General features: G+C 34.6%; 4 protein-coding genes across 6 annotated transcripts in view; 3 read left to right on the top strand and 1 right to left on the bottom strand.

Moving 5' to 3' along the window:
• LOC110111015 (serine/threonine-protein kinase 4) overlaps nucleotides 1-8629 on the top strand; it is a 29180-nt gene extending 20551 nt beyond the window's left edge. Inside the window, exons 15-21 of the mRNA XM_020842699.2 lie at nucleotides 72-164; nucleotides 274-441; nucleotides 551-615; nucleotides 764-899; nucleotides 7738-7862; nucleotides 7965-8126; nucleotides 8417-8629. Coding sequence (XP_020698358.1) covers nucleotides 72-164; nucleotides 274-441; nucleotides 551-615; nucleotides 764-899; nucleotides 7738-7862; nucleotides 7965-8126; nucleotides 8417-8456 — 789 coding nt within the window. The 3' untranslated portion in view covers nucleotides 8457-8629. The remainder of the gene's footprint in view (nucleotides 1-71; nucleotides 165-273; nucleotides 442-550; nucleotides 616-763; nucleotides 900-7737; nucleotides 7863-7964; nucleotides 8127-8416) is intronic.
• Nucleotides 8630-9484: 855 nt separating this feature from the next.
• On the bottom strand, nucleotides 9485-14824 carry LOC110110984 (pre-mRNA-splicing factor CWC22 homolog). Of its 2 annotated transcripts, none has more exons than XM_028698794.1 (4): nucleotides 14495-14824; nucleotides 12958-14409; nucleotides 12725-12803; nucleotides 9485-9792 (listed from the first exon to the last, which is right to left on the bottom strand). In XM_028698794.1, the coding sequence occupies exons 1-3, from the start codon at nucleotides 14540-14542 to the stop codon at nucleotides 12738-12740; spliced, it is 1566 nt and encodes a 521-aa protein (XP_028554627.1). In that variant the 5' UTR covers nucleotides 14543-14824; the 3' UTR covers nucleotides 9485-9792; nucleotides 12725-12737. The 2 variants fall into 2 exon arrangements, with proteins under 2 accessions (XP_028554627.1, XP_020698312.1); XM_020842653.2 differs by having other exon boundaries at nucleotides 12695-12803; nucleotides 14495-14823.
• A 3768-nt stretch (nucleotides 14825-18592) lies between these two features.
• Nucleotides 18593-20208, top strand: LOC110110985 (UDP-glycosyltransferase 71K2-like). The gene has a single exon (XM_020842655.2). The coding sequence runs from the start codon at nucleotides 18693-18695 to the stop codon at nucleotides 20073-20075; it is 1383 nt and encodes a 460-aa protein (XP_020698314.1). The 5' UTR covers nucleotides 18593-18692; the 3' UTR covers nucleotides 20076-20208.
• Nucleotides 20209-24335: 4127 nt separating this feature from the next.
• Nucleotides 24336-25667, top strand: LOC110110979 (auxin-repressed 12.5 kDa protein). 2 transcript variants are annotated; one of them, XM_020842647.2, is made up of 3 exons: nucleotides 24336-24543; nucleotides 24621-24843; nucleotides 25429-25667. In XM_020842647.2, the coding sequence occupies exons 1-3, from the start codon at nucleotides 24429-24431 to the stop codon at nucleotides 25463-25465; spliced, it is 375 nt and encodes a 124-aa protein (XP_020698306.1). In that variant the 5' UTR covers nucleotides 24336-24428; the 3' UTR covers nucleotides 25466-25667. The 2 variants fall into 2 exon arrangements, with proteins under 2 accessions (XP_020698306.1, XP_020698307.1); XM_020842648.2 differs by having other exon boundaries at nucleotides 24337-24543; nucleotides 24624-24843.
• Nucleotides 25668-26433: the final 766 nt, after the last annotated feature.

Raw genomic sequence — 26433 nt, 5'->3', positions numbered from 1 at the left:
TATTTTTTCTTGCTTGATAATCTTGTTAGTTCTCATCTGTCCTCAAGCTGACCAAAGTTTCATGCTTATAGGATTATCAACCATTAGACGGGTCTGGAACGGTCGTGATCCGATCTCCAAGAGCAAGTTTAATACATTCAGCGATCAACCGTTTGAGCTCCAAGGTATCCAGTTATTTTTTCATTCTCGTGGGATTTTATTTGAACTTTTGAATATTAATTGGATAACGGAAAGACATTTACTGATCCCTAAGTAATCAATCCCGTTTGTTAGCCTATGAGCAGACACGGTTCGTTTGAAGAGGCTTCTATCAGTGGAACAGTTGTTCTTCGCACTCAACATGATGAAACGGACACCTCTCCCGGGTCAAAATCTAGATTGGGAATCCAAGAGAAAACTTCAGCTGCCCCGCCGGAAGATAGTGCAGCTAACCTTGCAGAGGTTCTTCCTCCATCTGGATTTATATATATATATATATAGTATTTTTTTTGCTCATACTACTTTTCATTCAAGTTTTGACAATCTTGATTTTTTTTTATTGCAAATTTAGGCAAAGGCTGCATTGCAAGCAGGTTTAAAAAAAGGTAGTTCTCGGCCGCTAGCCAAATCTTCCCGGTATGTAATAACCACTCATGCTTGATTATTTCTCTCCTTTTAATTTCTTTTACCCTTACCTTTACATATTTATTTTTCAACCATTGAGTCAGGTTTTTATTGAAATGCTTTTTTTTTTTTTTTCTGGTACTTAATTTTTTTTATCCAGGGATTCTTCTGAGATCTCTGATGTTCAAAAACCTTCTTCAAAATCACGCTACAGTGATGGTGATGGAAGTGCCCAGGCTTCTGCTGCAGCTGCTTCTCCTACATTGTCATTACTGATTATTCCTTCATTGAAAGAGGTAAGAGCTGAAAGGTTTTTGAAAATATGTTAAGCAATAGGATTAATTTAATTATATTTTGATTTTTTACTTATTTATTTATTTTTTCTCATAGAAAGGATTGGCTTATAATAAGCATGATATATTCTTCAATGAAACCGATTATAGCATATGACTGAATCTTTTATAATAAGTTGAATCAAAAGGCGTATCTGCAAGGCGCTGGACAACGCAATTAGAATAAAAGTACGTTGGTAAAATTTAACTAATTTCCTTTAATATGAATTAAGGAAGAATAAAAGTTAAAAATCTCTTTGATAACATCAGGCATTTAAATTTTTAGTTAAAAAATGGAACATCAAACTATAATCACATTTGATTCAATTTCTAAGTCATATCAATTTATAATATTCTTCAAGCTTGGGATATGAATTAAACTCACCAAAGGGGTGTGGGCATGGGTGCGGGTGGGCCGGCATGCATGTGCGGTTGGACCCTCGTGGTTCAGCATGTCTCAAGTTCACTTAAGTATGGTTCAAGCTGGCCTATTTACCTCGCACTTCTCAGAAGAATAATATTTGCTAAGATTCAGCATAAGAAATAATTACTATATGCATGCAGTGCCATTTTATTTATAATTTGGATAGGCTATGTATAGCCAAACTTGCATGTGGTCTAATGGTTGCTTCTGTCACTAAGCTGGTCTCCCTTTAAAGAGGATAAAAGCTGCAACTGATTATCTCGCCTTTGCTAAAGCTCAGTGCTTCGCGGTGATGGCCCTCTCTACAAATTTATATGAATTTCTCAATGAATGATCTTCGTTGCAAGTTTGATATTCGATGACACGGGTCCTTAAGTTTGATATTCGATGATATTGGTCGTTGAGCAATCCATTATGCTTGGTTGAATGGAGAAAGGTTGAATGGAGAAAAGGAGCTAACTATGGATGATGTTTTAGATAGGGGGGTGGCGGAAGATATATATATATATATATATATATATATATTTGTCCATTTGTTATTCACTAAAGAATATCATGAGTTTAAATAAAATAAATAGCAAGATACTTATGGAAATCCTGAAAATATCATATCAAATTCAACATTCAATTCTATTGAGCTACTTTCACCATCCATAGCTACTGTACGGATAGCGCCATCATGGTAATCTGTAGCTCTTGCACCTCCTTTGCTAGAGATAAATGTCGCTAACCATGTGATTAGTCATCTTTGCAATTTGCTACTATTCCACCTTCCATATTTAGCCCACCAACCACTATTTTCCCTATGTAAACTAAATTTTTAAACCCCGAGTTGATTCTAATTAATTAGATTAATTATCTTCCTTTTTTATGATTATTCTCTTATGAATATTATATCTCTTCTGTCCATTGTAATAATAAAATATACCGAATTCTTTTTTTATATTTTTCAACATAATATCAAAGACACACCTCTCTATTTTCCACACCATCTCAAAATATTCCAAGTCTTCATGATCTTCTCTTAAGATTTTTTTTTGTTTAAACTATGTTGATAGTTAGACATGAACTGACATTGGTAAGAAGACACTCCTTTGTTATCAAGATCTCATGATAACACTAGTACCAAATAGCTTTCTCCGAATCTTTGATTATCTCAATTCAAATCAAAGCCTTCAACACCAGAATTTATCAATGTAATTGTTAAAATGTATGATTTTGAATGTCTTTAATGTTCAAAACTGAAATCCATAATTTTTTTTTATTGTGGATTATGGAGCCTCTGATTATATGATAGGGGATGTCTCCTCATGTCAAATACTTCATTCTTATTTGAAGTTCTATTTCGTAAAAATTGTCGGTGGATAACTGATGTGAAACAAACATGCGATCATGGTGGAGTTACTTTAAGAAAATTAAAGAGAGCAAATTTAACAAAATAATCCAAAATAAAATTATCACTTATAGCAATAGATTGATCCTTAGAGTTCTTAGTTTTTAACTTGCTTAGGCAAAGAAGAGCGAAGTCAGTTAACCAAACAATTTAAGAAAACGCAAAGAGCAATTGTAAAACTACGACGATAAACAAGAATCCGCGATTTAATAAAGAGAACTTTCACCTTTGGAGCCCATACGCTCAACTAGTCTAGGCTTTAGCGGAAGAAGAGTCTCCACATTAGAACCGAGGTCACTCCGAGGAAGAAAGGGCCTAAGATCGTCGTTCTTGGATAGGTGGCTGGAGTGATGGAGGATGACGGTCGTCCAAGGATGATCCAACGTCCCTTTGTTCTTTGCTCGTGGATCACATCCACTAAGGTGTAATGGATACGGTCGATGTAATCTTCAATGGTATCGTCGAAATCGAAGCCCACGTAAAAGAACGGTGATTGGAGGATGTCAACTTGATCTTGGTCGTCATACACAAATCCAAAGTTCCATTCGGGCTCCGCCATGCATCCTTGTCAGGCGGGAAGATGCACAAAAGAATTGGAAAATTTTCTTCAGGTTTCCTATTCAAAACCTGAGAGGAATGGCTTAGGAGCAAGGGAAATTGGAAGGAGCCTTCACGCCTTGATTCCAGCAAGGTGTACCTCTGATTTCCTCTTGAGAGGGGAGGGGGAGCAAGCTCTTCAGATTTTGCCTGAGAAGAAAAAGGAGGGAGACAGGTGGGAGAAAGCTGAAATCGGCTTTCAGATTTTTATTTAGAGGAGAGAGGGAAGATTTGTTTTCAAAGCTCAGATTTGAAATCTAAAAAATAAAAACTGAAAATCACGTTAGGGATGGGGAGGTATTTAGGAGGTAATTAATTAGTGATTAAGTGGGGAGTGGAGAGAGGAAAAGAGGAGGTGTGGCCGGCCATATGGAGAGCTGAGAGCAATTAATTGTAATTTAGTGGGCCCTCTAGAGAATAACTCACGGAAGAAACAAATCTGAAATTGGATTTCAGATTTGCTCTACAGGGAAAGTTTCCTAAATGGCTTGTATACGTTGGACTTATCGGTTAAATGAAAAAGAAATAAGAAAAAAAAAAAAAAAACAAAGGCAGCTTTCCTAATTGATAAGGAGGTAGATTAGGAAAGAAATTATGGCTTGAACTTGGATTTCAAATTTTGAAAACTGGTTGGTCGGCGGCTGGTGTGGGGTGGTCGTGGAAGCTGTGGGGAGGGAAGGCAGGCGGCTGGGGTGCTGGGAGGTCCGCCGGTGGCTGGGCCGGCCAAGGGAGGCCGGCGGTGGAGCTTGTATGGTGGTGGAAAATTGAGAAGAGAAGGGAAAATTCGGCTATGTAGGGGAAGAAAGGATTGGAGAGAAAAAAACAGGAAATTTCAAACGACAAACCTTGAAAACCACTCCACCGGTAGAACTCAAAAAGATTTCCGGCGATCTCCTCTTCAAGAACTCACAAAGAGATCTTTAGAGGCTTCATGAACTCACAAAGAGAATCATCATAAGAAAATTTTCATTTATCAAAACTAACTATTACATGAGAAAATGGCCATATAAATAGGCCTCAAAATGACAAAGAAAGTAAAATACTAAAATGCCCCTTGGGCTACAATAGCTACCAAATACCCATAAGGGCAAAAACGAAAAAACATAAAATAAAAAAAAAATTACTACATAAAATGATGAAAATACAGATCATGACCGTGGTCGTCGATCTCCGGCATCTCCTGGAGGTACATGTGTCGAAATCGCTGCTGATGTCCCCATCAATAACATTGCAAGTAATTGGCCTTGGAACGATTTGTGCCGCTCTCTGGTTCATAATTAGTTCTATTGGTTCCTAAGCTTTCCTTGATTTTTTATGAAAAATCAAAATGATCTCCAATTATATTAAACGACCATTTGATCCTTCAACTCTTTTAAGATGAACCAACTTTGGTTCCTTTTTAAGGACTTAATGGACCAAAATGGTCATTTAATATAGTTGGAGAGTATTTTTGTCCTTCATAAAGAGTTAAGAGACTGTTTTGATCCTTTTCCCCTATTTTTTGTATTCATTTTGAATTCGAAATAAAGACTTGAGGGAGATAATCAACAAGGCGAAGGAAACTGATATTTTCTATCTCGCAGATTATAAAGAGAATTCTGAAAGGCAAATAAAAATGCTCAGTATATATCTTCCTTCAATGAAAGCGCATTCATGTTGTGACATTTTTGTCTTGGTCATTCAAATTTCAGATACCTATAAATATTATTCCATGCTTCTTCTTTTTTTATCAAAAGGCATTCAAATGTCTAGCTTGTCAATAACCTAAACAATCAAATTTACTATAGTAATCCCTATAAAGCCTCACATTCATTTTACAACAATCCATTGTTACATATAGTGCCCACCTTGGGTGCTAGATGGTTTATATCGTTCGTTGATGCTCGCATTAGACCTACTTGGATCTTTTAAATGAAGGATAAGTCAGGAATCAAACTCTTCTTTCAAAAGTTTCACTCCATAAGACCTAATTCCTAGCCCAAATTCAAGTCTTTTGGATTGAAAATGGGAATTAATATTTTCATTCAATGCTTAAAAAATATATCTTCCTACAAGAAATTATTCATTAAACTTCTTATATTCATACTCAACAAAATGATATAGTAGAAAAAAAATAAACATCTTCTCGAGATCACAACTAATGCGTCAAAATGTTATTAGGGGTAGGCTATCTTCATTGTTACATATCTCATTAATCATATGCCATTGCTACTTACAGAATTCAAAACTCCTTGACGAACTCTCACTTATGTCTATCCCCTAAATAGAGCTATCTCTACTATTTCTATTAATTTGTTTGGCTACTCTGCCTTTATATATATTCCACTTGATTAAAGAAATAAATTAGACCCAAAAGTCATACAATGCATTTTTGTTGGCTAATTTTCTCACCAATAAGGATACAAATGTTATGCTCATAGTATTGAAAAGTATTACATTGCTGTGGAAGTAATATTCCTTGAAATCAATCATTCTTCCCTAAAGCTCAAATGGGGGAGAACATCAACTATCTCTGTGATAATATCAGTTCGCCTTGTTGATATCTTAACCTAAACCTCTTTCAAACCTACCTGAATCTTAGCCTTTTAAATATCAAATATAACGAGCAAGTCATAAAGGGATTGTCTATTGCAAATGACAGGAAAAATCAACCGTTAAGGTAGAACAAAGCATTTCTTCTGAACAAAGCAATATCTAACCTAGTCCTGACATTGATACAGCAGGACAAGGTAATATTGATTCTGATGAGCATGCTTATTGTTGCTCTCGAGAAAAGTTCCAATATCTCCTATGATATATTATCTCATAAGTTTTACATTTTTATTACATATCTTTCTAGCTTGGAAATTCTAAACAATATTCAAAATGCTGTAAAAATTATTGAATGGAGAATCGCAGTTCACGAAGAAATTCAGGCCTTGAATATATGGTACTTGGAATGTCTCAAATCTTTCCAAAAGGGACAAAAGCTGTCGAGTGTGATTGGCTCTTTAATGTTAAATGCAAAACAAATAGAAGTATACACTGACACAGAGTAAGATGTGAAAAAAGGCTTCAGTCAAATTCATGGCATTGATTATACAGAAACCTTTATCTCAATTTGCTAAGATGAACACTATCTGAATAATTTCTCTCATGTTTTTTGCTTATATCAGTCAGTCTACCAATTAGATGTAAAGTTGCCTCTCTATATAGAGGCTTAGATGATGAAGTTTATATGAGAATTACTCATAAATTTGAGAATAAGAGTAATATGAACCAAGTTTGCAGGCTCAAGAACTTTTTATGACTTAAAATTATCAAGAAGAGCTTGGTTTAATGGATTTACCATGGTGATAAAAATATATGATTAGTCTCAAGGGCAATCTGATCACACTTTATATACCAAGAAATTGTTTGAAGGTAAACTCTCTATGCTAACTGTTTATGTTAATTGTATCATCATAATAGAAGATCACAAAGAAGAGATAAAAAAGCTAAAATGCATCTTAGCTTAAGAATTTGAAAATAAAGGATATTGGCTCATTAAAATATTTCGTAGGCATGGAAATCACTAGATCAAGACTTACCAAAGGAAATTGGAATGCTTGGATGCAAGCCTACAAAAACACAAAGGGATCATTAAAAAAAGGATTAAACAAGATTCAACTCATGTTGACAAAGTTCGATACAAATGATTTATAGGGAAACTCATTTATCTATCTCATATTAGCTCTGATATTTGTTTGCTATGAATGTTGTTAGCTCGATTATAAATAACCCCATAGAGGAGAACTTTGATGTTGTGTATAGGATACTAAAGGAATCTTAAAATGACCCATGAAAAGAGCTATTTTCATAAATGAGACTGACCTGGGCATAGAAATCTATGTTGTGTATAGGATACATGCGGTCATCGAACGCTGTCCGGAGGTGAATCAAGACGAGCCACATCATCATTTTACTATGTACTGGTATTGTGTACCTCTGTGTACCGTGTGATGTGGTGTACTCTGATTCGTCTCCGAACAGACAGTTTGGTGACCATCCGTAATAATTTCTTCAATTTGCTATCTATTTGACTACTTAAAATCAAAATATTTATAAAAAAAAAAGAAACACGATAACGAACCAAATATATAGAGAGGGAATACAAACGCATTTGTGACAATCATAAGAAGAGCTCTAGAGGCATTGATTTCTCGCAGCAGTTTGTTTTGCTGACTAGCAACTAGAGGCATTTGTCACAATCATAGAACAATCTAAAATAGAATTTAGGATGATAAAATCTGATTTTATTATAATGTTTACTGTCAAAATGTTCCTAAATTCAGCCTTGCCTCTAGCACCCCCATATACCCAAGTCATAGTTGAAGCTCTTCTAGTCATCATTCTCTGATATCATGCAGGCTGCTGGTGATAGATCTGATGGATCGATTTCTCGTGGCTCAATCGAAGCACTCATGAACTTGGAGCTACAGAAGCCAGGGGTTTCTGAAGCTCTTATGTGCAGATTACTTCAGCGACTGGGAAGGTTCTCTCTTCATTCATTTATCAGGCCAACCATTTACTTCTTCCCTCATGGCATTTATACTTTGGTGTGCCTAATGCTAATCAGATATTCTCTTCCATACAGTTCTAAAGAAACTTCCATGAAAAATCTTCAAGATCTGGCCGGTCGGATATTTTCGAGGTACAGCGAGGCCACACATGACTCGTCGGAGAGCAAAAAGAAACCAAATGTGCAACCAGCAGACAATTCGAGTGTTAGCCCGCTCGCGAGGTTCCTCATTTCAAGGTCGCCATGAATTCAAATTCTTATTACCTTCACCAGGAGAAATTATTCTGTGCGGAGACCGGACGCAGAACGTCGTCCGGAGACCGGACGCAGAACGTCGTCCGGAGACCAACTTGAATGAGCCACATCAGAAGCGCCGAGTCGTATCGAGCTGCAGTACCGAGCACATGGGTGACGTGGCACATTCTGATTGGTCTCCGAAAGTCATTGACGTCTGCACATAATAATTAATCTTTCCCGGTGATCATTTGGATAATTTATTAGCTGAATGTTCCTTTGTTCTTGTGCAGGTGGCAAGGCCAAGCTGAGCATGATCTTAATGCATTTTAGTTACAACACATATCTTTGTTTTTTCTTTTAATTTCAGGTTGTATTTTGGATATTTAATCAACTCTAGCAGTGTACATATCATATTGGTGCTTGATTTATTACCAATTTGATGCTGTATTTATGAGCAGATTTTTTTTTTCTAATAAATTTAGCGAAATAAGTTTTTATTTTTATTTTTATGCTGTTCTAATTGGCCACAAAATGAAATCTAAGAATTTAAATTTAGCTCATGGAGGTGAAAATAAATGATTTTAAATTCATTTTTGTCGTATTAGTGATTTATTTGAATTTTGTTGTGCATAGAACTTCAAATAGAATTGATATTTTTATTATGCACGAGCAGGAGTTCAAGGTATTTACCTGATAAAACTCGGCATTATAATAATATATGTTAAAATTAAAGAAATTATATAATCATTATATATCAAATAAATATAAAAAAATCTTATAAAGTAATGCATTTATTGCTCATAAAATTAAAAAAAAATATTTAAAGTAATTAAATACATCAAATTTAGTTGAAATGTTTTATTCTTTTATAACAAATAAAAAAAATATTAAAAATAATAAAAGTTAAAGTAATATTAGATAATCATTCAATAAATTTTCATTTAAATTTAATAAAAAAATATCACGGATATCTTCTAAACAAAACTTTATAGATTTACTTTTTATATCTCCTAAAATATGTTAAATAAAATTTAATTAAACTTATTGGTTTGTGATTTCCTCGTCAGAATGGCAGTAATATGTTAATTTGATATTGCTAGGCTAAGATATTAAAAAGGACGATTTTTTTATTATTTAAAAAAAATAGTTTAGAAAAGTTTAATTAAATTTTATTTTTAAAAATAGGAGGAAAGCTATCCCAAATAAAGCCTAGGATAATTTTTTTACTACTTTTAAAACGACTTTCTAATTAAAAAATTTCTAATTCATGAAATTTATGTACTACAAATTTGCTTTAGAAAGCAACAAAAAAAGCTGTCCCAAAAAAAGCCTAAATCAAACATAAATAAGCTCTTTACTAAAGCAAAATGCAGATCAAATTTGATTAAAATAAATAAATAAACAACTGCCTAAAATATTGTATTTGAAATATTTCAGTTTAACATCTTTCCCTCCCCAACCACTATGCTCTATAATGCAGCCAAACACTATGAGAAGAATGATCAATTACATTTACCTTTGTCCTTCCTCTCATTCTTTGATTTCAGGCCTCAGTCATGACTCCATCTCCTTTGGCTCTCTTGCTGGAGCAACAGAGCCAAATGCCATTGATCCGCTTAATGGCGAGGCCATCAACTTAGTTTTCCCAGAATAATTACATCTCCTCCTACGCAAGGAATAAGAACAAGGCAGTCAAATAGCGGAGCACTGAAAAATATCCCAACGGAAACCAGTAAAACTCTTTTATGAGTTGCAATCTCCTGCATGAACTGTGTATATATTGCAAATAATAAGAAAAAGGCATCAAAAGCATACGATGAGGCTAGCAATAGTGTGTTCCAGTGATGACATACATCAACCGGAGAAATTATTCTATGCGGTCACCGGACCGTCCAAAAGCAAATCAGGATGTGACACATCATCCCGTACATAATACCGGCACATAACAAAAAAATGACGTTGCGCATCTTGACTCGCCTCCGGACGGTGTCCGGTAACCGCACAGAATAATCTCACCATCAACAGAGGGTCTGTCGCATGGAAGAGTCACTGATAGCCAGGAAAGATGTCTTGATCTCCTCTAATCAGGGAGGTATCAAGTGGAAGGAGATACACTATAACTCAGATTTTGTAATAAATTTGTAATAAAAGATTTGTTGGGGTTTATTTAATGAAATGACTTTACATAGCTCTAACTTCATGTACAATCTAAGATGTTGATGATAAACTGTTGTAGCAAAGGAACCTCATAATTCTGAACACCAATTGGTATAGCTTTGTGATTTTGAATCTAAAATCTTACTAAGCACATTTATTCCTCTAATGCAGTAGTTTTAATGGTTTAGTTTTCAAGATCTTTGTTTTTCATCTTGAAATCTAAAGAGTAAGTACATACCGACCGAAAGAAAAAAAAGGAAAGAAGAAGATCTATCATAGAGAAACATTACAATTAGGAGCTATTGCAAACACCTAATCACACTAAGGACATGCTTTGAATCACTCTCAGCATCCCAGTCGACAAAAAAGAAGCTACATTTGTTGTTAGATATGATTTAGCGAAAAAAAAAAAAAAGATATGATTTAGCTAAGGGTGGGTAGGGCAATTTTTTCCTACTATACTTCATGGGCCGCCACCAAACTCCTAAAAATTTCATTTACCTCAACCTTATTCCTATTTATCTGGCAATTTTAAGGTGAGAAAAAGTCTCAACCTTCAATAAAATTACAAGAACATATATACACACTCTTCAATATATGATCATTCTCCTTCATTAAGAACTCTAAATTTTATTTTCAAAGAGTATACAGGATGTTTGCCAGGCAAAAGTTTCAAATTGGTTATTTTCCACTCTTTTTGTTTAAACATCAACCTTCAAGTGTATATTTCTTTTTAATACTTAGAAATTAATTTTATCTGCCTATCTAATGATTGAATTTTCTACCCATCTTTATATTTATTCAGACCAACTAAGTATAGTTTCAACTAACTTGGCTGTAATAGATTTAATTTCAACAATCCCCCTAATATAATGATTCTTTAAATTACACTTCCAAATTATGTATCCATCTTAGCATTTTTATTTTTGTTGGCTCAATTTAGTAATTAAAACCTCTTTACTGTCCAATATTTTGATCCATAAAACATAGTCAGTAAAAATGCAATATTCTAAGTTTTACCTTCAAGTCTTCATAATATTTTATTGCATGATACTCCTCAGATACTTATCCATTTTAACAAACAAGCTTTAAATTTGAAAGTTATATCCTCATATATGTATCATTCTTTTATATAATAGATACAAGATATTTAAACATATCACCACAAACATTATTTTATCATAAAATAGTATTGGATTGATAATTATTAACATCCCCCACTAAAAGTGCAAACAAAATATTTAATTTTTATTATAGTTATTCTACGAATCCTATTTTTTTTAAAACTATGTTATCTATGAAATTCATGCACAAAAGCACCTCATTTATAATATATTGTACAAGCTTTTATAAGCATCTCTATACTACTACAACAACAATAACAACAACATCAAACCTTTATCTCACTATGTGGGTCGGCTACTTGAATCCTTTTTCTCCATTGTGCCCTGTTAAAAGTTGAATTCTCATTTAAATCTAATAAAGAAAGATCATTTCTAATATTTTCTAATCAAATCTTTTTAGGTCTACCTCTACCCTTATTAACAAAAATCAAATCTAATACATATACTTTCTTATAATTAATATAAAAAGATTGAACTCAAACATTGATCACTGATATAATCCCACTATAATATAAAGTTTTTATTCACTCTACAACTAACCTAATATTAGTTAGTGTAATAGTAAATTTTCATATTATACTTGTATAACACTCGTACATACGAATTATTCAAAAAAAGTTTCATTTTTGTATCTTTAAGAAGTTACTAAAAATATATGAATTTTTTTTCCTTCATAAGTATAGCATGTATTTTACAAACTTTTTTTTAAATGAAACTTGCTCCTTCATACACCTTTGACAAATCAAGAATGGGTTTTATTAAAGATAAATTTAATGAGATAACTTTAATCAAACAATCCATAATTTTCATTCTAAATTTATAGCAAAATATGTATAATACACATATGCATGAAGGCTTATTTAATATCCATCTCATATTTTTGATAAATTCAATGGCGCCCCTTTACTAATTAATCTAATTTAGAAGCAGACATAATTATCAAAATCTAAGCAATGCATTTCAAAGAATCTAGAAATAGCAAAATATGTATAACACACATATGCATGAAGGCTTATTTAATATCCATCTCATATTTTTGATAAATTCAATGGCGCCCCTTTACTAATTAATCTAATCTAGAAGCAGACATAATTATCAAAATCTAAGCAATGCATTTCAAAGAATCTAGAAATTCAAAAAAAATGCCCCTAAATATTCACGTAGTTAAGCAATGTATATCAAAGATAGAACGATAAAGCATGGTTTTGAAAAAAAATAAAATAAATAAAAACCTATGCATGTCTAGCTACTGTAAATAGGCAAGAAGAAAAAGGAATGTGTTCTGACAGATTATTTAAGAGCTCAAAGCGCTATTACGACTGAATATCTTTCACCGCTGCAATTTCCTCCGAGCCAAAGCTGGGGCTTTCTTTGGTATGTAGACCTTGTAACTTACCTGCAAAATGAAAATAATCATACAAGCATAAAAAGAAAACAAATGCATGGAAGAGAATTCAAACAAGTTGCTCTCAAAGTGATGTCCAGGATCACAAACTTCAGAAATGTACCAAGAACAAGGGTAAGTTTTGCGCAATCATATCATAACTAACCTGAACCATTTCTCCATCATGCATTCTAGAAAAAGTTTTCTGCTCAAATTGAGATCCACTTTGACATTCATCAACAGTTTCATTGTTTTCACGGATTTTTTCTTTCCCATCACCTAAATTTACCTCAGACTTAAGGCTATTACCACTTCCACATCCTTCAGTAGTATTCTTTTCCTGAGAAACTCTACATGGAGACTGCTTATGTGACATCTTCTCAGGAGAATCTTCCATGTTGTTCAGCAGATTTGAAGTGCTTTGGCCGCTTGTGCTACTTTCCAACTGTTTGGAGTTTCTACTCTGATCCAAACGACTAAATAGCATCTTTTTATCAGATGTATTAGCCTCCAGAGATGGCAGTTGTATGACAGGATTCACCTTGGAGTCATGTGAGGGAACCCCCAATTGAACGCGTCTCTCATTAAAAACAATGGAGCGGGATTTTGGTGAAGAAATTATTTTTTTTGCAGTTTCACATTGTTTTTCTGAAGATTCAACTCCAGCTATCTCATTTTTCCTATCTTCAGTACTTCTGTTGTCTGATGAGGGACCGCGACGGAGCTTCTTCAAATTCTCTAAAGCCTTCTGCCTGAGCATTAACTCCAAATCATCGGAGTCAGAATCATGGTTATCAGTAGCAACAATCTCACTCCTTATCCAACTTGAAAGCTTTGTATTAGGTTCCGGCTCTTTATAGTGCTCAGATGCCTGTGTTGCATTGTCTTCAAACTGATCAAAATAAGATTCATTCTCAACATTACCTTCACTCATCCACCTATCTATCTCAGCTCCTTGTTCATAAGAACCCTCATCCATCACCCTATCTTCCTCTACGCTATCCACATTGCGCCCAACATTTGTTCTAGGAAGCTGCGAATCATCATAATTTGCCATGACCATCACATTTCCTATCTCCCTGCCCCCAATCCCATACCTCTCCTCCTCTTCCCCTCGTGATTCAACAACAGAAGACGATCCCATCTGCCTAGAACCATCCCTCTCCTTATTTTTTGCCTCTCTGTGACCAGGTGTCTGACTAGGTTCTCTACTTCCGCTACAAGTAGAACAACTGAGAGACCGATTCCTACTTCTCAAACTCCTAACAACCCTATCCAGCTTCCTACCTCGCTTAACTTTCTTCTTCAACTTATCTCTCCTGTCATCTCGCCCCCGCGCAGGACTTCTCGATCTATTCAACGAACCGCTGCTCCGGCTACGGCAAGTCGAGCAGCTGGAGCTAGAATCCCTGCTCGCTGCACTGACACTTCGGCGGCGAGCTTTGCGGCTCTTCCTCTTCAAAGATCGCTTCGGATCTCTGCCCCGTCTTTTCTCGGGTTTCCGTCGGGACCTTCGTCGACCCCGGGAGACATCATCGGCGTCAGAGGAATAGGAGGATGACGAGAAGGAAGCACGGCGGTTCTTTCGGGATTTGGGATTCTTCCGCTTCCGCCGATCCTGTATAACAAGAATAGAACCAGGGTCAGAAACTGCATACTTTGGGAGCGAGCGAATGAACGTTTAAAAATTGTACAATTCAGACCTCCTCAGAGTTCTTCTTGGATTTGGACGAGGCGACGGCCCTGCCCATGAAGGACCGGCACAGGCTGCGATCTGAAATGAGAGAGTGCGGAGCGAAGGAGAAGGAAAGTAAACGAGTACAGGTGCCGATTTGACTTGATCGAATTCGAAAATCTGCGATGAGAAGGAGAAGGAGATGACACTAGAATCGAAACCCTAGATTCTATTTTCCAGGATCGATTTCGGAAGTCCGAATTGACGAAGTAATCATCGAGTAGCTTGAGATATAGATTACAAAGGAAGAAAATAAACAACCTAACTTCCTTTCTATAGTGAGAGCTGCAAATAACAAAGATTTGGGCTTAAGATCCACATGCACTTGTAAAAATGAAAAAAAAAAAAAAAAAAAAAAAAGTTTAGAGGTGCCAATAAATAATTCTTTCATCAATTAGACTGAAATTTAATCCATAAAAATTAAAATTTGAGTTGATTTGTTTAATAAATAAGTCAAATTTGAATTAATTTTTTATTTGTTTATTAAAAGGGTTGTATTCAGGTTGACTCATAAATACATTTTTTTGTTGAAAAAAATATATGTTTAATATCTTTTTACCTAAATTTTTCTCTCGTAGGTATAACTTTCTTATTTTCTATCAAATATTTTAAAATTTATGCTTAATAAGTTAATTTTTTTTGTTTGACCAAAACAAGTTAACAGGTTGAGTTTGGGTATTTCGATTGTTAGTGTGTTGAGTTCGGGTTTGTGCTTTTGATTCATTCATTAAATAGGTTGGATTCAAGCTGATAGGATTCAAATTGGGCACGAACCTAATCTATCAAGCCATTTTGATACCGCTAAAAAAATTATGCAATATTACTAAATTTATTATTATTATTATTATTGCTCTTTTTTTTCTTAATAGAAGTGTTAAGAGTATAACTATAGGGTTACAATCAATAAAAGGATTAATTATTTTGTGCGGATGTAGAACTTCGTTTCGAGACCAATCAGAATGCGTCATGTCACCCCTATGCTCGGTACCGCGGCTCGGTATCGCTGACATGAGTAATTTTGGTTGTTTTTCGGACGGCGTTCTGCATCCATTCTCTGCACGGAATAATCTCTCCAATAGAAAACATATAGAATCAAGTTGTGCCTAAAATGAACTTTGGTCCTTATGATAAAAGGAGATAATTTGATGAGAGGCAAGACAAGCTTTTTACATAAATGAAGTGTTTCCTTGATCTCTATGATCCATTATGGATGAAACTCTCATGCCATTACTTGTGTAGACAAACACTTTAGTATGTTACATGCTTTAGCATATAATCATTTAACTTATATAAAGCTTATTATGATATCACATTGTTATTCATGATTGAATTTTTATTTTGCATTTTATTAATCTTTAATTTAATTTTTTTTACTAAAGAGCTGTCTTAAAAAGCAGTACGAAAGCTGTCCCAAATGAAACCTAAGGCTTCCTTTGAATTGAGTGGTACTTCGTCCTCCCCATGTTGACTATCTACGTTAGAATTTAGGCTTCGTTTGTGACAGCTTTCTTACTGCTTCTTAAAGCAGCTTTTTCAAACGAATCCTTAGTCCCTTGCTACACTATTATGCTAGTCACACAAGCATTGGAAAATTGGCATCATTGTTCTTGTCTTGTGGATCTTGTCTTCCTACCATAGATGTGTAAACCAAGCCGGCATTAATTGCAATGCAACTAGGCGAGCATCAAGAAGTCCATTGCTCCATTGTTGTGATGTATTCATGCGAGCATTGCAATCTCTTGCCTTGCCATCCCTCCATGGATGCACTAACCCACTAAGCTTTCAAAGCCCTTTCTCAGTCTTTGTAGTTAGAAGAGGCAACGATAGGTTATTTCCTCTATTATTGTGATGCAACCAAAGAGCATTGTACTTTTATCTTTCTTCACATCTAAGAATTTTTTTATTATGAAGATTTATCTTGGATTTTTTTAGTTGGGTCAAATAATTTTTACTTGTGTAGTTTTCAAAAGAGGATTTAAATAAATACCACTTTATATCATGCTATTTATATATCTATTGCTCAAATCTTTAATATTTCATGCCTATCATTTTAGGATTGTTAATACTTGACCAGGCCTGGAATCCAACTCGGGCTCAACCAGGAAAATTCCCGGTTCAGTTCAACCTGTTTGCAGATGGGCCAGGTTTGGTTTTTGTTTTCTAACCTGTTGCTAAAATCAAGTCGAGTTCGGATTGACCCGGATACTCGAAATCAACCTGAAAAATAACCCGGGTCACTCGTGGCATGCAACACTCAAGCCTTCTCACGCTCGCACCAGCACACTACGGCTAGCCCTCTCGCACTAGAATCAGCACCTAGACTTGCACTGCTCCCGTGCCTACTCCTACGCTCAAACACTCGCCCACTCCCACGTAAGTATAGTTCGTTGCCTCTCTTGTAAGCTCGCCAGCTCACACCCCCTTCCCCCGCATGCACTCAAGCCCGAACTCGCTCACGCCTAGCAATATTTCGAGTTAGAGGGTCGGGTCGAGTTTGAGTTTGTATTTTTTACTCTTTTATAAAATCGGCTCAGACTCTAGTAAGTTGAATTGGACCCGGGTGGTCAATTCCATGTTCGACCTGAACCTGACTCGAATACCCATTTTGACTTCCATATACCACCCATAGACAACTTTAAAAATCAAATACGCAACTCTTGTATTTCATTCCTACCATCAATTTTAGTCTATAAACTTAATACTTCATTTATTGCACTCATATTTGATATATGCATAGGTGGTAAGCATGAAATATTAAAATTTTGAGTATTAGAGATATAAATAACATGATATAAAATGGTATGTATGTAAATCCCGCTTTTCAAAATGGACTATTTAAATGTCAAAATGGAAAAAAAAAAGTTATAATTGGCACCATAGAGCAGGACAAGGGATTGATGTTGTAATTTTTTAAATTGAAGTCACATATGAACATTGTTTTTCATTAAAAAAAAAGTCAAAATACAAATATGATAAAAGAGAAATTTATAAACTTGATAATCATTTTTAAAATTTTATTGATTAAATTATTGGGCATTACAGTATTTCTCAATGCTTTAAAAACCAGTCCGAAATTTTGTAAAAATTGTTTTACCCATAAACAGGATTGAACTTGTAATTCAACCAGTTAACCAGCGAACCTTTTTTAAAAACCAAATCTTCTAATATTTTATTAAATGAAATATTTAATAAATATATTATTAAATATTTTATTTAATAAATAAATTTAAAATTTATATACTTTAATTAAGCAAATATAAAAAATGCTTTATCACATAGCACAGGCCGATATGAGACTAAAAATAAAAGAAAAGTTCTCAATTCTCATATTTATATATATACATAATTTTGTATCTATTATTTTTTAAAATTTAATTATCTAATACAAGTTTTTTAAATTATTATCTATGTTTTAATATTAAAGAATTTTCTGCCGACACTTTCACAATTGCACACCCAAAAAAAAAAGGTCTGCATAAAATTTCATTTGATAAATATTTTTTTTCCATTCTTCATTTTATTTTGTTATTTATGAATATAAGGTTTTACTCCATGATGAAAACTTAGGTTGGGATCAAAATAAAATATTTCTCAAATCCTTTTTTTTTCTAATAAATTTCTTGTAAAATTGTTGTCTCCACTTTGCAACTATGAGAAATTTTGTGTGGTTAACTGCCTAATAAATAAAATAGAAGTGTTTTTTTTACATGATACTTGATATATTTAAATTAATATTAATTATTGTTATGTTTTTAACTTTTTTATATTACATATTGCAATATTTAAATACAATGTAACCTAAACAAATAAAAGGTTAATTAGAAGTTTTATTTATAAATAATATTTTCTTCAATATTTTAAATTTAAAAATTTTAAAGAAAAGAAAAAAAATTTACATTCTTTTCTAAAATTTTAGAATCAAAATAAATAAAATAAAAATTCCTAAAAAATAATATATAATATATATTACACATGCCCTACCAATCACATTCGAATGACTAAGGCTTTATTTGAGACTGACTCTTACTTTTTTTAATATTAAAATTTTTGCATGAAAAAAATATATATTTTTTAAAAGATAATAAGAAATTCGTCCCAAAACACGCCAAGGCTCTCCCCCTCCAATAGAATTCACACGTTTCAAAGTAGAGAGAGAGAGAGAGGAAATGGAAGAGCAGAAGAAGAAGAAGATTAACCTGGCCTTCCTCCCGGCTGGCGGCGCCGGCCACACTCCTTCCGCCATCGAATTCGCCAACCGCCTCCTCCTCCACCCTTCAGCAGCCGGCCGCCTGTCCGTCACCATCCTTCTCATGCCATCCACCGCCGCCTTCGCCTCCTCCCTCGCCCTCCTCCCCTCCTCTTCCTCCTCCTCCTCCATCTCCATATACTACCTCCCATCCATCGACCTCCCCTCTCTCCACTCCACTGACGGAATGTCCGACCACGCCGCTCGCTGCTTCCAACTCTACACCCCACACATCAAATCTGCCCTCGTGGCCACCTCCGCCTCCGCCCTCATCATCGACCTTTTCGCCACCGCCGTCATCGACGCAGCCAACGAGCTTCGCATCCCCACCTACATCTACATCCCCTTTAACGCCTCCATGCTCGCCCTGATTCTCCATCTTCCCACCCTCCACAACGAAATCCCCGTGGAATTCGATCAATTCCAAGGCCAGATTCACGTCCCTGGCCTTCCCCCGATACCACCCTTGTCAATGCCTAGCCCCTTAATGGACAAGAAGAACCGTCAGTATACCTGGACCATCTATCACGCGCAGCGGCTTAAACAGGTAAGAGGCATTTTAGTGAACACCTTCCGTGCGCTAGAAAAAGGGGTAATCTCTGCGATAGAATCGGATAAATCGGTTCCACCGGTACATCCAGTCGGGCCGATTCTTCATTTTGTCGCCGGCGTGCGACACGAATGCCTCCACTGGCTCGACAAGCAACCGGAGGCGTCGGTGGTGTTCCTCTGCTTCGGTAGCATGGGGATGATGACGGTGGAGCAGGCCTCAGAAGCGGCAGCAGGCATTGAACGCAGCGGGTTCCGGTTTCTATGGATCCTGCGGCTCGCCGGAGGCGAGAAGGCTGGACTTCCGTTGGGCTTTCGAGAGAGAACGAAAGGAAAGGGGATTGTGTGGGAGGGGTGGGTGCCTCAGACGGAGATCTTGGGCCACGTGGCGGTGGGGGGATTCGTGACGCACGGGGGTTGGAATTCCATTCTGGAGAGCTTGTGGTATGGGGTGCCGATGGTTACTTGGCCGATGTACGCGGAGCAGCATTTGAATGCGTTCAAGATGGCGGCGGAGATGGGGTTGGCAGCGGAAATGGCGGTGGATCGCCGGCGAGAGGGATGGGTGACTGCGGAGGAGGTGGAGAGGAAGGTGAGGTGGTTGATGGAGGACGGCGAGGAAGTAAGGAAGGTGAGGGAAAGGGTGAAGGAGATGAAGGCGGCGAGTCGGGAGGCGGTGGAGAACGGCGGACTAAGCTGGAATGAGTTGGACAAAGTTGTGACTGAGTTGTTGAACGAGTCCGGGGAGACTTGAGAGAGAATAATATGCTGAGTCAACACTATCACTCTCGCATAGCTACTTTGGAAAATTTTGTATGAATGAGGGTGGGTCCCACATGGGTTGTTTAATAAATTTTAATGATTTTGATTTAAAAGTGATTGTTCTATATTTATGTGATTTAATGTTTAATTATCAATCATTACCTACTGTCACTTAGCTTGGTTGGTGGACGAGTACGATTGAGAACCTCAACCCATGCTCGAATAATCTCATGCCACAGCGCCTCTAAAGTGGGGCTCATCAAGTACGAACTAGGATGTTTATTTAAAATTTTAATTAATATTATTAGGCCATGTTATTAAATTAAATAGTCTTAAACTTAATGAATAACTAATCTATAATTAGTTTTAATGAACAATCGATAAGAATTAACTTAAATAATATTAGAATATTAAACTATTACTATCTAATTATCATTTAAGCTAAGCATTTTAAAACCTAAAGATTATAATTTTAACACTTAATAATTCTTTTAATTTATTACAACATAATGATGTTAAATATATTAGTGGCATCATTTTTCTCCACTATTCTTCATGATCTTAGTCACTCACAATATGGGAGCATTGGTGGTTGGGTGTGGATAGCAAAAGTTGGAGGGGGTGAGCATTGCCGGCCATCGATGGGCGAGATATAATTGATGTTATTGTGTGTTAGCAAGTGTCGCAATGGTTAACTATGAGCTTCAATGTTCTTTGATGATATACATTGTATTGTTGACGGATTTTGATATTGTGTGTCACTATTAAGCAAGTATTAATAGATATTAGATTATGAGTGAATTAGGTCATTAGCGCAATCATTTACCTACTCATAGAAAAGATTTGTGACCAAAAAAGTTGAAGAAAAATATGGAATAGCAAAACATCATAGATGATAGATTGAATGTTCCAATTTTTTTTTTTTCAAGGGCGAGGAATGGGAAGTCAGGGAGATAGATGGGGGTCTAGCGACGTTTAATAATGACCAAGCCCTTGATCCGGGAATGAAGGACCTCCTGAAACTTCTCAACATCACAAGCGCAAGAAATTTGGCAATTCGATCATCTGAGAATTGAACCATGGAAAATAATATTAGGAACGTGTTGGACCAAATTTTATCATCACTAGAAAACAATGATATTAGACAATCATCTTAGCATAAATTCAAACAAGGTTTGCTCTAAGCTATAGGTTGACATTAATATTAATTGAACTCTTAACATTTTTTTCACGAAAAGATCTTGGAATTCTATCTTATAAAGGTTGTAATGGCTTCAAATAGCTTTGATTTTCAAATATTTCCCAATGAAATGACCGCAATTGAAAGCACATTGCAACGCGAAAGTAGATCAATAAGTTTTATCGTTTAAAAAATAGAATTACCATCATCCTCTTATTTGGATTTATGTTTATGATCATCAATACACAACGAAAACTTTCTACTTGCTCAAATCACTAAGCTATTGACGTCATGAATTTAAAAATTCTTATCATTTTCTTATCATCTCACTGTATATCTCCAATTTCATGAAAATTTTAATAAATATGAAAAAAAAAATAAAAACATTCAAATGACTTGAAATTATAAATATAAATTATAGAATGGTAATTAAATTATTATATACAAAACAATGGAATTATAGTACATCTAATATTCATTTCATAGATTGCAACTCATATATGAGCTTTACTTGTGTATCACATAAAATAATAAATGTAAAAATAGAATAAGATATAAAAATTTATTTATTTGTGCAAAACTATAAATAAAAAGGAAGTAAGCATCTGATGAATAATAATAAAATTTATCTTTGCCCAACTAGATTAGCTAACTCTCAGTCATTCATAGTGGGCTACAATCTAGCCCATTATTTGAAATTGGGCCCTAAATGGAGCCCACAAAGTACATGCTTGTGAGTCGGTCCAGCAGGCGTGACACGTGTCCGCTAGCGAGAACCCCGGACAGATCCAACGAAGTCGTACTATTTTTATTATTGGTGGGGTCCACTAGCCTCAATCCTTATCCGCTACGCTGTCACGCCCCTTGATTTCCAACACCACCTCGTGACCAGTATGCAGCAAAACAGTAAATTTTCTCTTATTTTTGGGTATCTTTTTTTATTCTCACCGCTTCATTTTTTTGGGTAAACTCACCGCTTCATTGATTATTAATTATATCCTTTCGCATCATGGTTTTGCAAATGCGCCCTCTAATAATTGTATATTTGTACCTTATAAGGCTACCACCTCACGTCGCGATTTACAATTTGCACCCGATCAATTGAGGGACTGTTTAAATATTTTGATTGATTATAATTAAGATGAGCTATGCTAATAGCTTTATAATTGTGATGAATTTTATTATGTGCTAAAAATTTACGATAATGAATAAGTCGTGTTGATATGTGACGATAATCTTACGTAAAATATTTGAGAAGTAAAAAAAAAATTTTGAATGATGATAACCTGGGTGAAATTATTTAATTATGTAAATAGTAATTATAAAGATTTATTTAACTCTCAAATTAGAGCACATAAGATAAAAATAAGAATGTTTCTCGATAGAAAATGTCATAGAGTTAGTAGGAATTGAGAAGTTTTTCGATAGTTGTGGCTTAGTGATGAAAATTTGGCTATGTTGATAAAGCAGTGACGGTTCAATGATGGAGATCGGGGTGATGGTAGTTTGATTGCAACGATCCTGCGATGATAGTGGTCCGATAATGGAGGTTAGACGATAACAGTCCAACGAAAGAAATTTGATGGTTGAGCTCAAGGGCAACATCAACAACAACAAGCCTTTGTCCCACTACATGGGGTCGGCTACATGAATCCTTTTTCGCCATTTTGTCAATAATGATAATCCAAAGATGATGTTGCAATGTTAGAGGTCAAGCAATGTCAACCTATATCGGACGTTAGATGGTAATGGTACCCTAATAGATGATATTGCATGCATGGATTTGATAATAATGATGAAAATTATCTTAGTTTTTTTCTTTAATTGGCACACAGAGCCTTCCCAAATTTATTAACATCTAAGTCCTCTTTGGTTCTTCTTTGCCAACCCATTCATTATTACTCAATACTATCATCATAGAAAATCAGATTGGAAGTATCATCAGCACTTATACCCATGGCTCAAGTACTACAACAAGTCCTCCATGATACACATCCAATTAGCCTATGATTATCAAATTTTAACATCATTTAGATGCTTAAATGCTTGCAAAGTATTATATGATCTAGAGGGGTCAACATTGTAATATCAAAAATCTGCTCCAGGATCGTCCAGGACGATCTGGATCGTCCTGGGACGATCAGTGGTAATTTTGCTCCAGAATGTGCCCAGTTTTGCTCCAGGTGATTTTTTGTACATATCGTCGGGTCGGGTCGTGACAAACATAAATGGTCAGATGAAGTGTTCTGATTTCTACTTGAAATAATTAGAATGCCCTTATAAAAAAATCTATAAATTCCCCTACTTTCGCATACTTAGGCAAGGGGAGCTAGATTATAATAATAATTTCATATAAGCGAATCTAGAACTTTACCTACAAGCTCATTACACCTATCATTGTCACCAAGGTCAATGTTCATCATTAACACTAATATTGATACATGTCATAGTTGCCAACAAGATCTATCTCCACCATTAAAGCAAAATTCAATGCTAATTTTGGCATTGCCACCAATTTCAGTGCTATACATTGACACGAAAATCAATGCATGACATCTCTTTTAAAATTGATACTCGTGTTTCTAGTCTTTGATCGTGACTTTGCGCAAGCTACGATTTAGGCTATCATCAATAATCAAACATTTTCAATGTCTTAATACTAATTATACCTCTATCATGAAAGTGTATTTTTATAATTCATATATATTACATTATATTAATACATTTAATTACATAGAAAAACATCATTTATACATAATTAGTATATAACTCATACCAATAAAATTATTTCAATTAACTCAAACTTCATAATTTTTTTCACTTTTTAAAATTTTAACATAAAAATCTCATATCCCATATGAGATATTCTCAACTTATTTATTTATTATGTGATATTTTTATAAAATAATAATTTCACTAATATCCCAATACATAATAATACATTAAAAAAAACTATGTATCTAATATGACAATCTAATTCCTTACATTCTAATTTACCCTTGGAGGTAAAACTACCTCATGGTAATCTTAACCCTAATCTTCAGCTATTTATGACACCACCCACCGCTTACTGAAATAATAAAACCAATCAGCCAAAGAGAGAGCTGAAACTCTCCATATAAAGAAAAGAGCTGAGCAAGCGAAGAAGAGAGAAACAGAGCAGCCATGGTTCTTCTTGACAAGCTCTGGGACGACGTTCTCGCCGGTCCTCACCCCGACAAAGGTCTCGGCAAACTCCGGGGGAAGATCTCTTCCAAACCCCTGCACATCAATCCCCAAAGTATGTCGATAATTTCATAAAATCACTTAGTTTTTATCTGAATCATTAATATGATCTGCTTGTTTTGATGTATGGAGAAGGTGGTGAAGCGGAGAGCAGCGGAACGCTGTACCAGCGCTCGGCGTCCATGCCGACCACGCCGATAACGCCGCTGACGCCGAACTCGGCGGCGACGCCGACTGCGAGAAAAGCTAACGTCTGGCGAAGCGTGTTCCACCCTGGAAGCAATATTAATACGAAGACGCTCGGCTCAGATCTCTTCGATAAACCACAGCCCAATTCTCCCACCGTTTATGATTGGTTAATACTTTTCATTATTTGTAATTATGGGTTTTTGTAGGGGGTTTTACATAAATACCGTAAATTTTTTATGTATTTTACGTATGTAACTCTTAATTTTTCATATTAATTTTTAAACGACATAATAAATTACTAATATTAATATATTTTTAGTTCATATTTTAAAATAATTTAGACATTAAATTAAAAATAGAAAAATTAAGATGTTAAAAATGTAAAATCTATAATTTTTTTTGGTATTTATGTAAATTTTATTATTTTGGTTGTTTTGCAGAAGAGACCCTTCAAAAACTTTTTTTAGATAACCAACACGTACGTGTTTGCCACAAGAAAGAATAACTAAAATTTAAAGCTTCTTTTAAGATGGATATATAGTATATAAATAAATAATTATTTTTAAATAAATTTATAATTTTACTTGCACGAAATTTTATTGAGGAATTCTGACCAAATTTTTGTGTCAAGATATTTTTTTTAAGATGAATATAATATTATCCATTCTGAAAATATTTTAATAAAATTTTTTTTTTATTTTTTTCTTAATAGTTATTAAATAACTATGATTTTTTTTTCATTTTTTTACAGGATGTATAGTGGTGAGACAAGGAGCAAGCACAGGTGAAATGATGGAAATTTGCTGTGTTTTGATCTGAGAAAGAGAGCAGATTTGTGAGAGAGAGAGAGAGAAAGTGTTTGTAAATACTTTTCCTTAAGTGTGTTTGTCCTTCTAAGATTATGCTATCAAGCTAGTTTGGAGTGTTGGGAGCTGTGTGATGTAAATATTTTGCTTTGTCAATAAAAAATATCAAGAACTTATTAGTAAATTATCATCTTTATTAGTAATTTTTCTTTTTATATCATAAATATTATTTTTAGAGATTGATTTTATGGTTTTTTATTCATTTATATTGAGTGTTAAATGGGATGTTAAATTTGTTTTTTTTTTTTTTTAATTTTAATTTGACAAGGAAACATATGAGTAATGTATTTTGAGAGCATAGTTGCACTTTAATATGATAATAAATACATTTAAAGAACTTTTTTTTTGCATTTTTATGTTAATGACCATTACTTAATGCATTAAATAGTAGAGAATTATTACATTGATCAGCTTAGATATTAGATTTTGCATACTATTGATAATTAAGGATTCAACAACTGTTTAATTATAGTAAATTAAACTGATTTATGGATGGCAACATAAAAAATATAGAGTTTTTATTTGGAATAGTTTTTTAATTGCTTTAATTCTTTATCATAATTTTTTTTTTAACTGTGGAAAAGAAATGGCCAAAAGCTATGCCAAATGAAGCCTAAGTCTAGCTCCAATCAACATTAATTTGAGATTAATCAGGGCTTATTTGGTTGGAATATTTGTAGGGTGCAAAGTATTTTAAAAGCAAGGTTTTTAATAATTTTGATGTTTGCTTGGATGAAAAAAGGAACTTAGTAAACATAGTGTAAGTCTTTATTGTTCAATTTTTAGATAAACTTGAAACAATCCAAAATTTGAATATGTATTTTAAAATGAAATGTTTGAATTGGAAATCTGCGGCGCTAGGCTTAAGAGCATAGTTTAGCCATAAATCA

This window comes from Dendrobium catenatum, unplaced genomic scaffold (genome assembly GCF_001605985.2).
Source record: "Dendrobium catenatum unplaced genomic scaffold, ASM160598v2 fragScaff_scaffold_1132, whole genome shotgun sequence".
In the NCBI taxonomy this organism is placed as follows: domain Eukaryota; kingdom Viridiplantae; phylum Streptophyta; class Magnoliopsida; order Asparagales; family Orchidaceae; genus Dendrobium; species Dendrobium catenatum.
Note: the sequence above shows the minus strand (reverse complement) of the source record. Positions and strands in the feature narration are given on the sequence as shown.

Bases quoted from the DNA above. Each gene is read 5' to 3' on its own strand.
- LOC110110985 (XM_020842655.2), top strand. From the start codon at position 18,693: ATGGAAGAGCAGAAGAAGAAGAAGATTAACCTGGCCTTCCTCCCGGCT.
- LOC110110984 (XM_028698794.1), bottom strand. From the start codon at position 14,542: ATGGGCAGGGCCGTCGCCTCGTCCAAATCCAAGAAGAACTCTGAGGAG. The intron at 14,410-14,494 runs GTCTGAATTGTA...CTTGTTATACAG, and splicing joins CCAAGAAGAACTCTGAGGAG to GATCGGCGGAAGCGGAAGAA. The intron at 12,804-12,957 runs GTTAGTTATGAT...TTCATTTTGCAG, and splicing joins ATGATGGAGAAATGGTTCAG to GTAAGTTACAAGGTCTACAT.
- LOC110110979 (XM_020842647.2), top strand. From the start codon at position 24,429: ATGGTTCTTCTTGACAAGCTCTGGGACGACGTTCTCGCCGGTCCTCAC. The intron at 24,544-24,620 runs GTATGTCGATAA...TGATGTATGGAG, and splicing joins CCTGCACATCAATCCCCAAA to AAGGTGGTGAAGCGGAGAGC. The intron at 24,844-25,428 runs GTTAATACTTTT...ATTTTTTTACAG, and splicing joins TCTCCCACCGTTTATGATTG to GATGTATAGTGGTGAGACAA.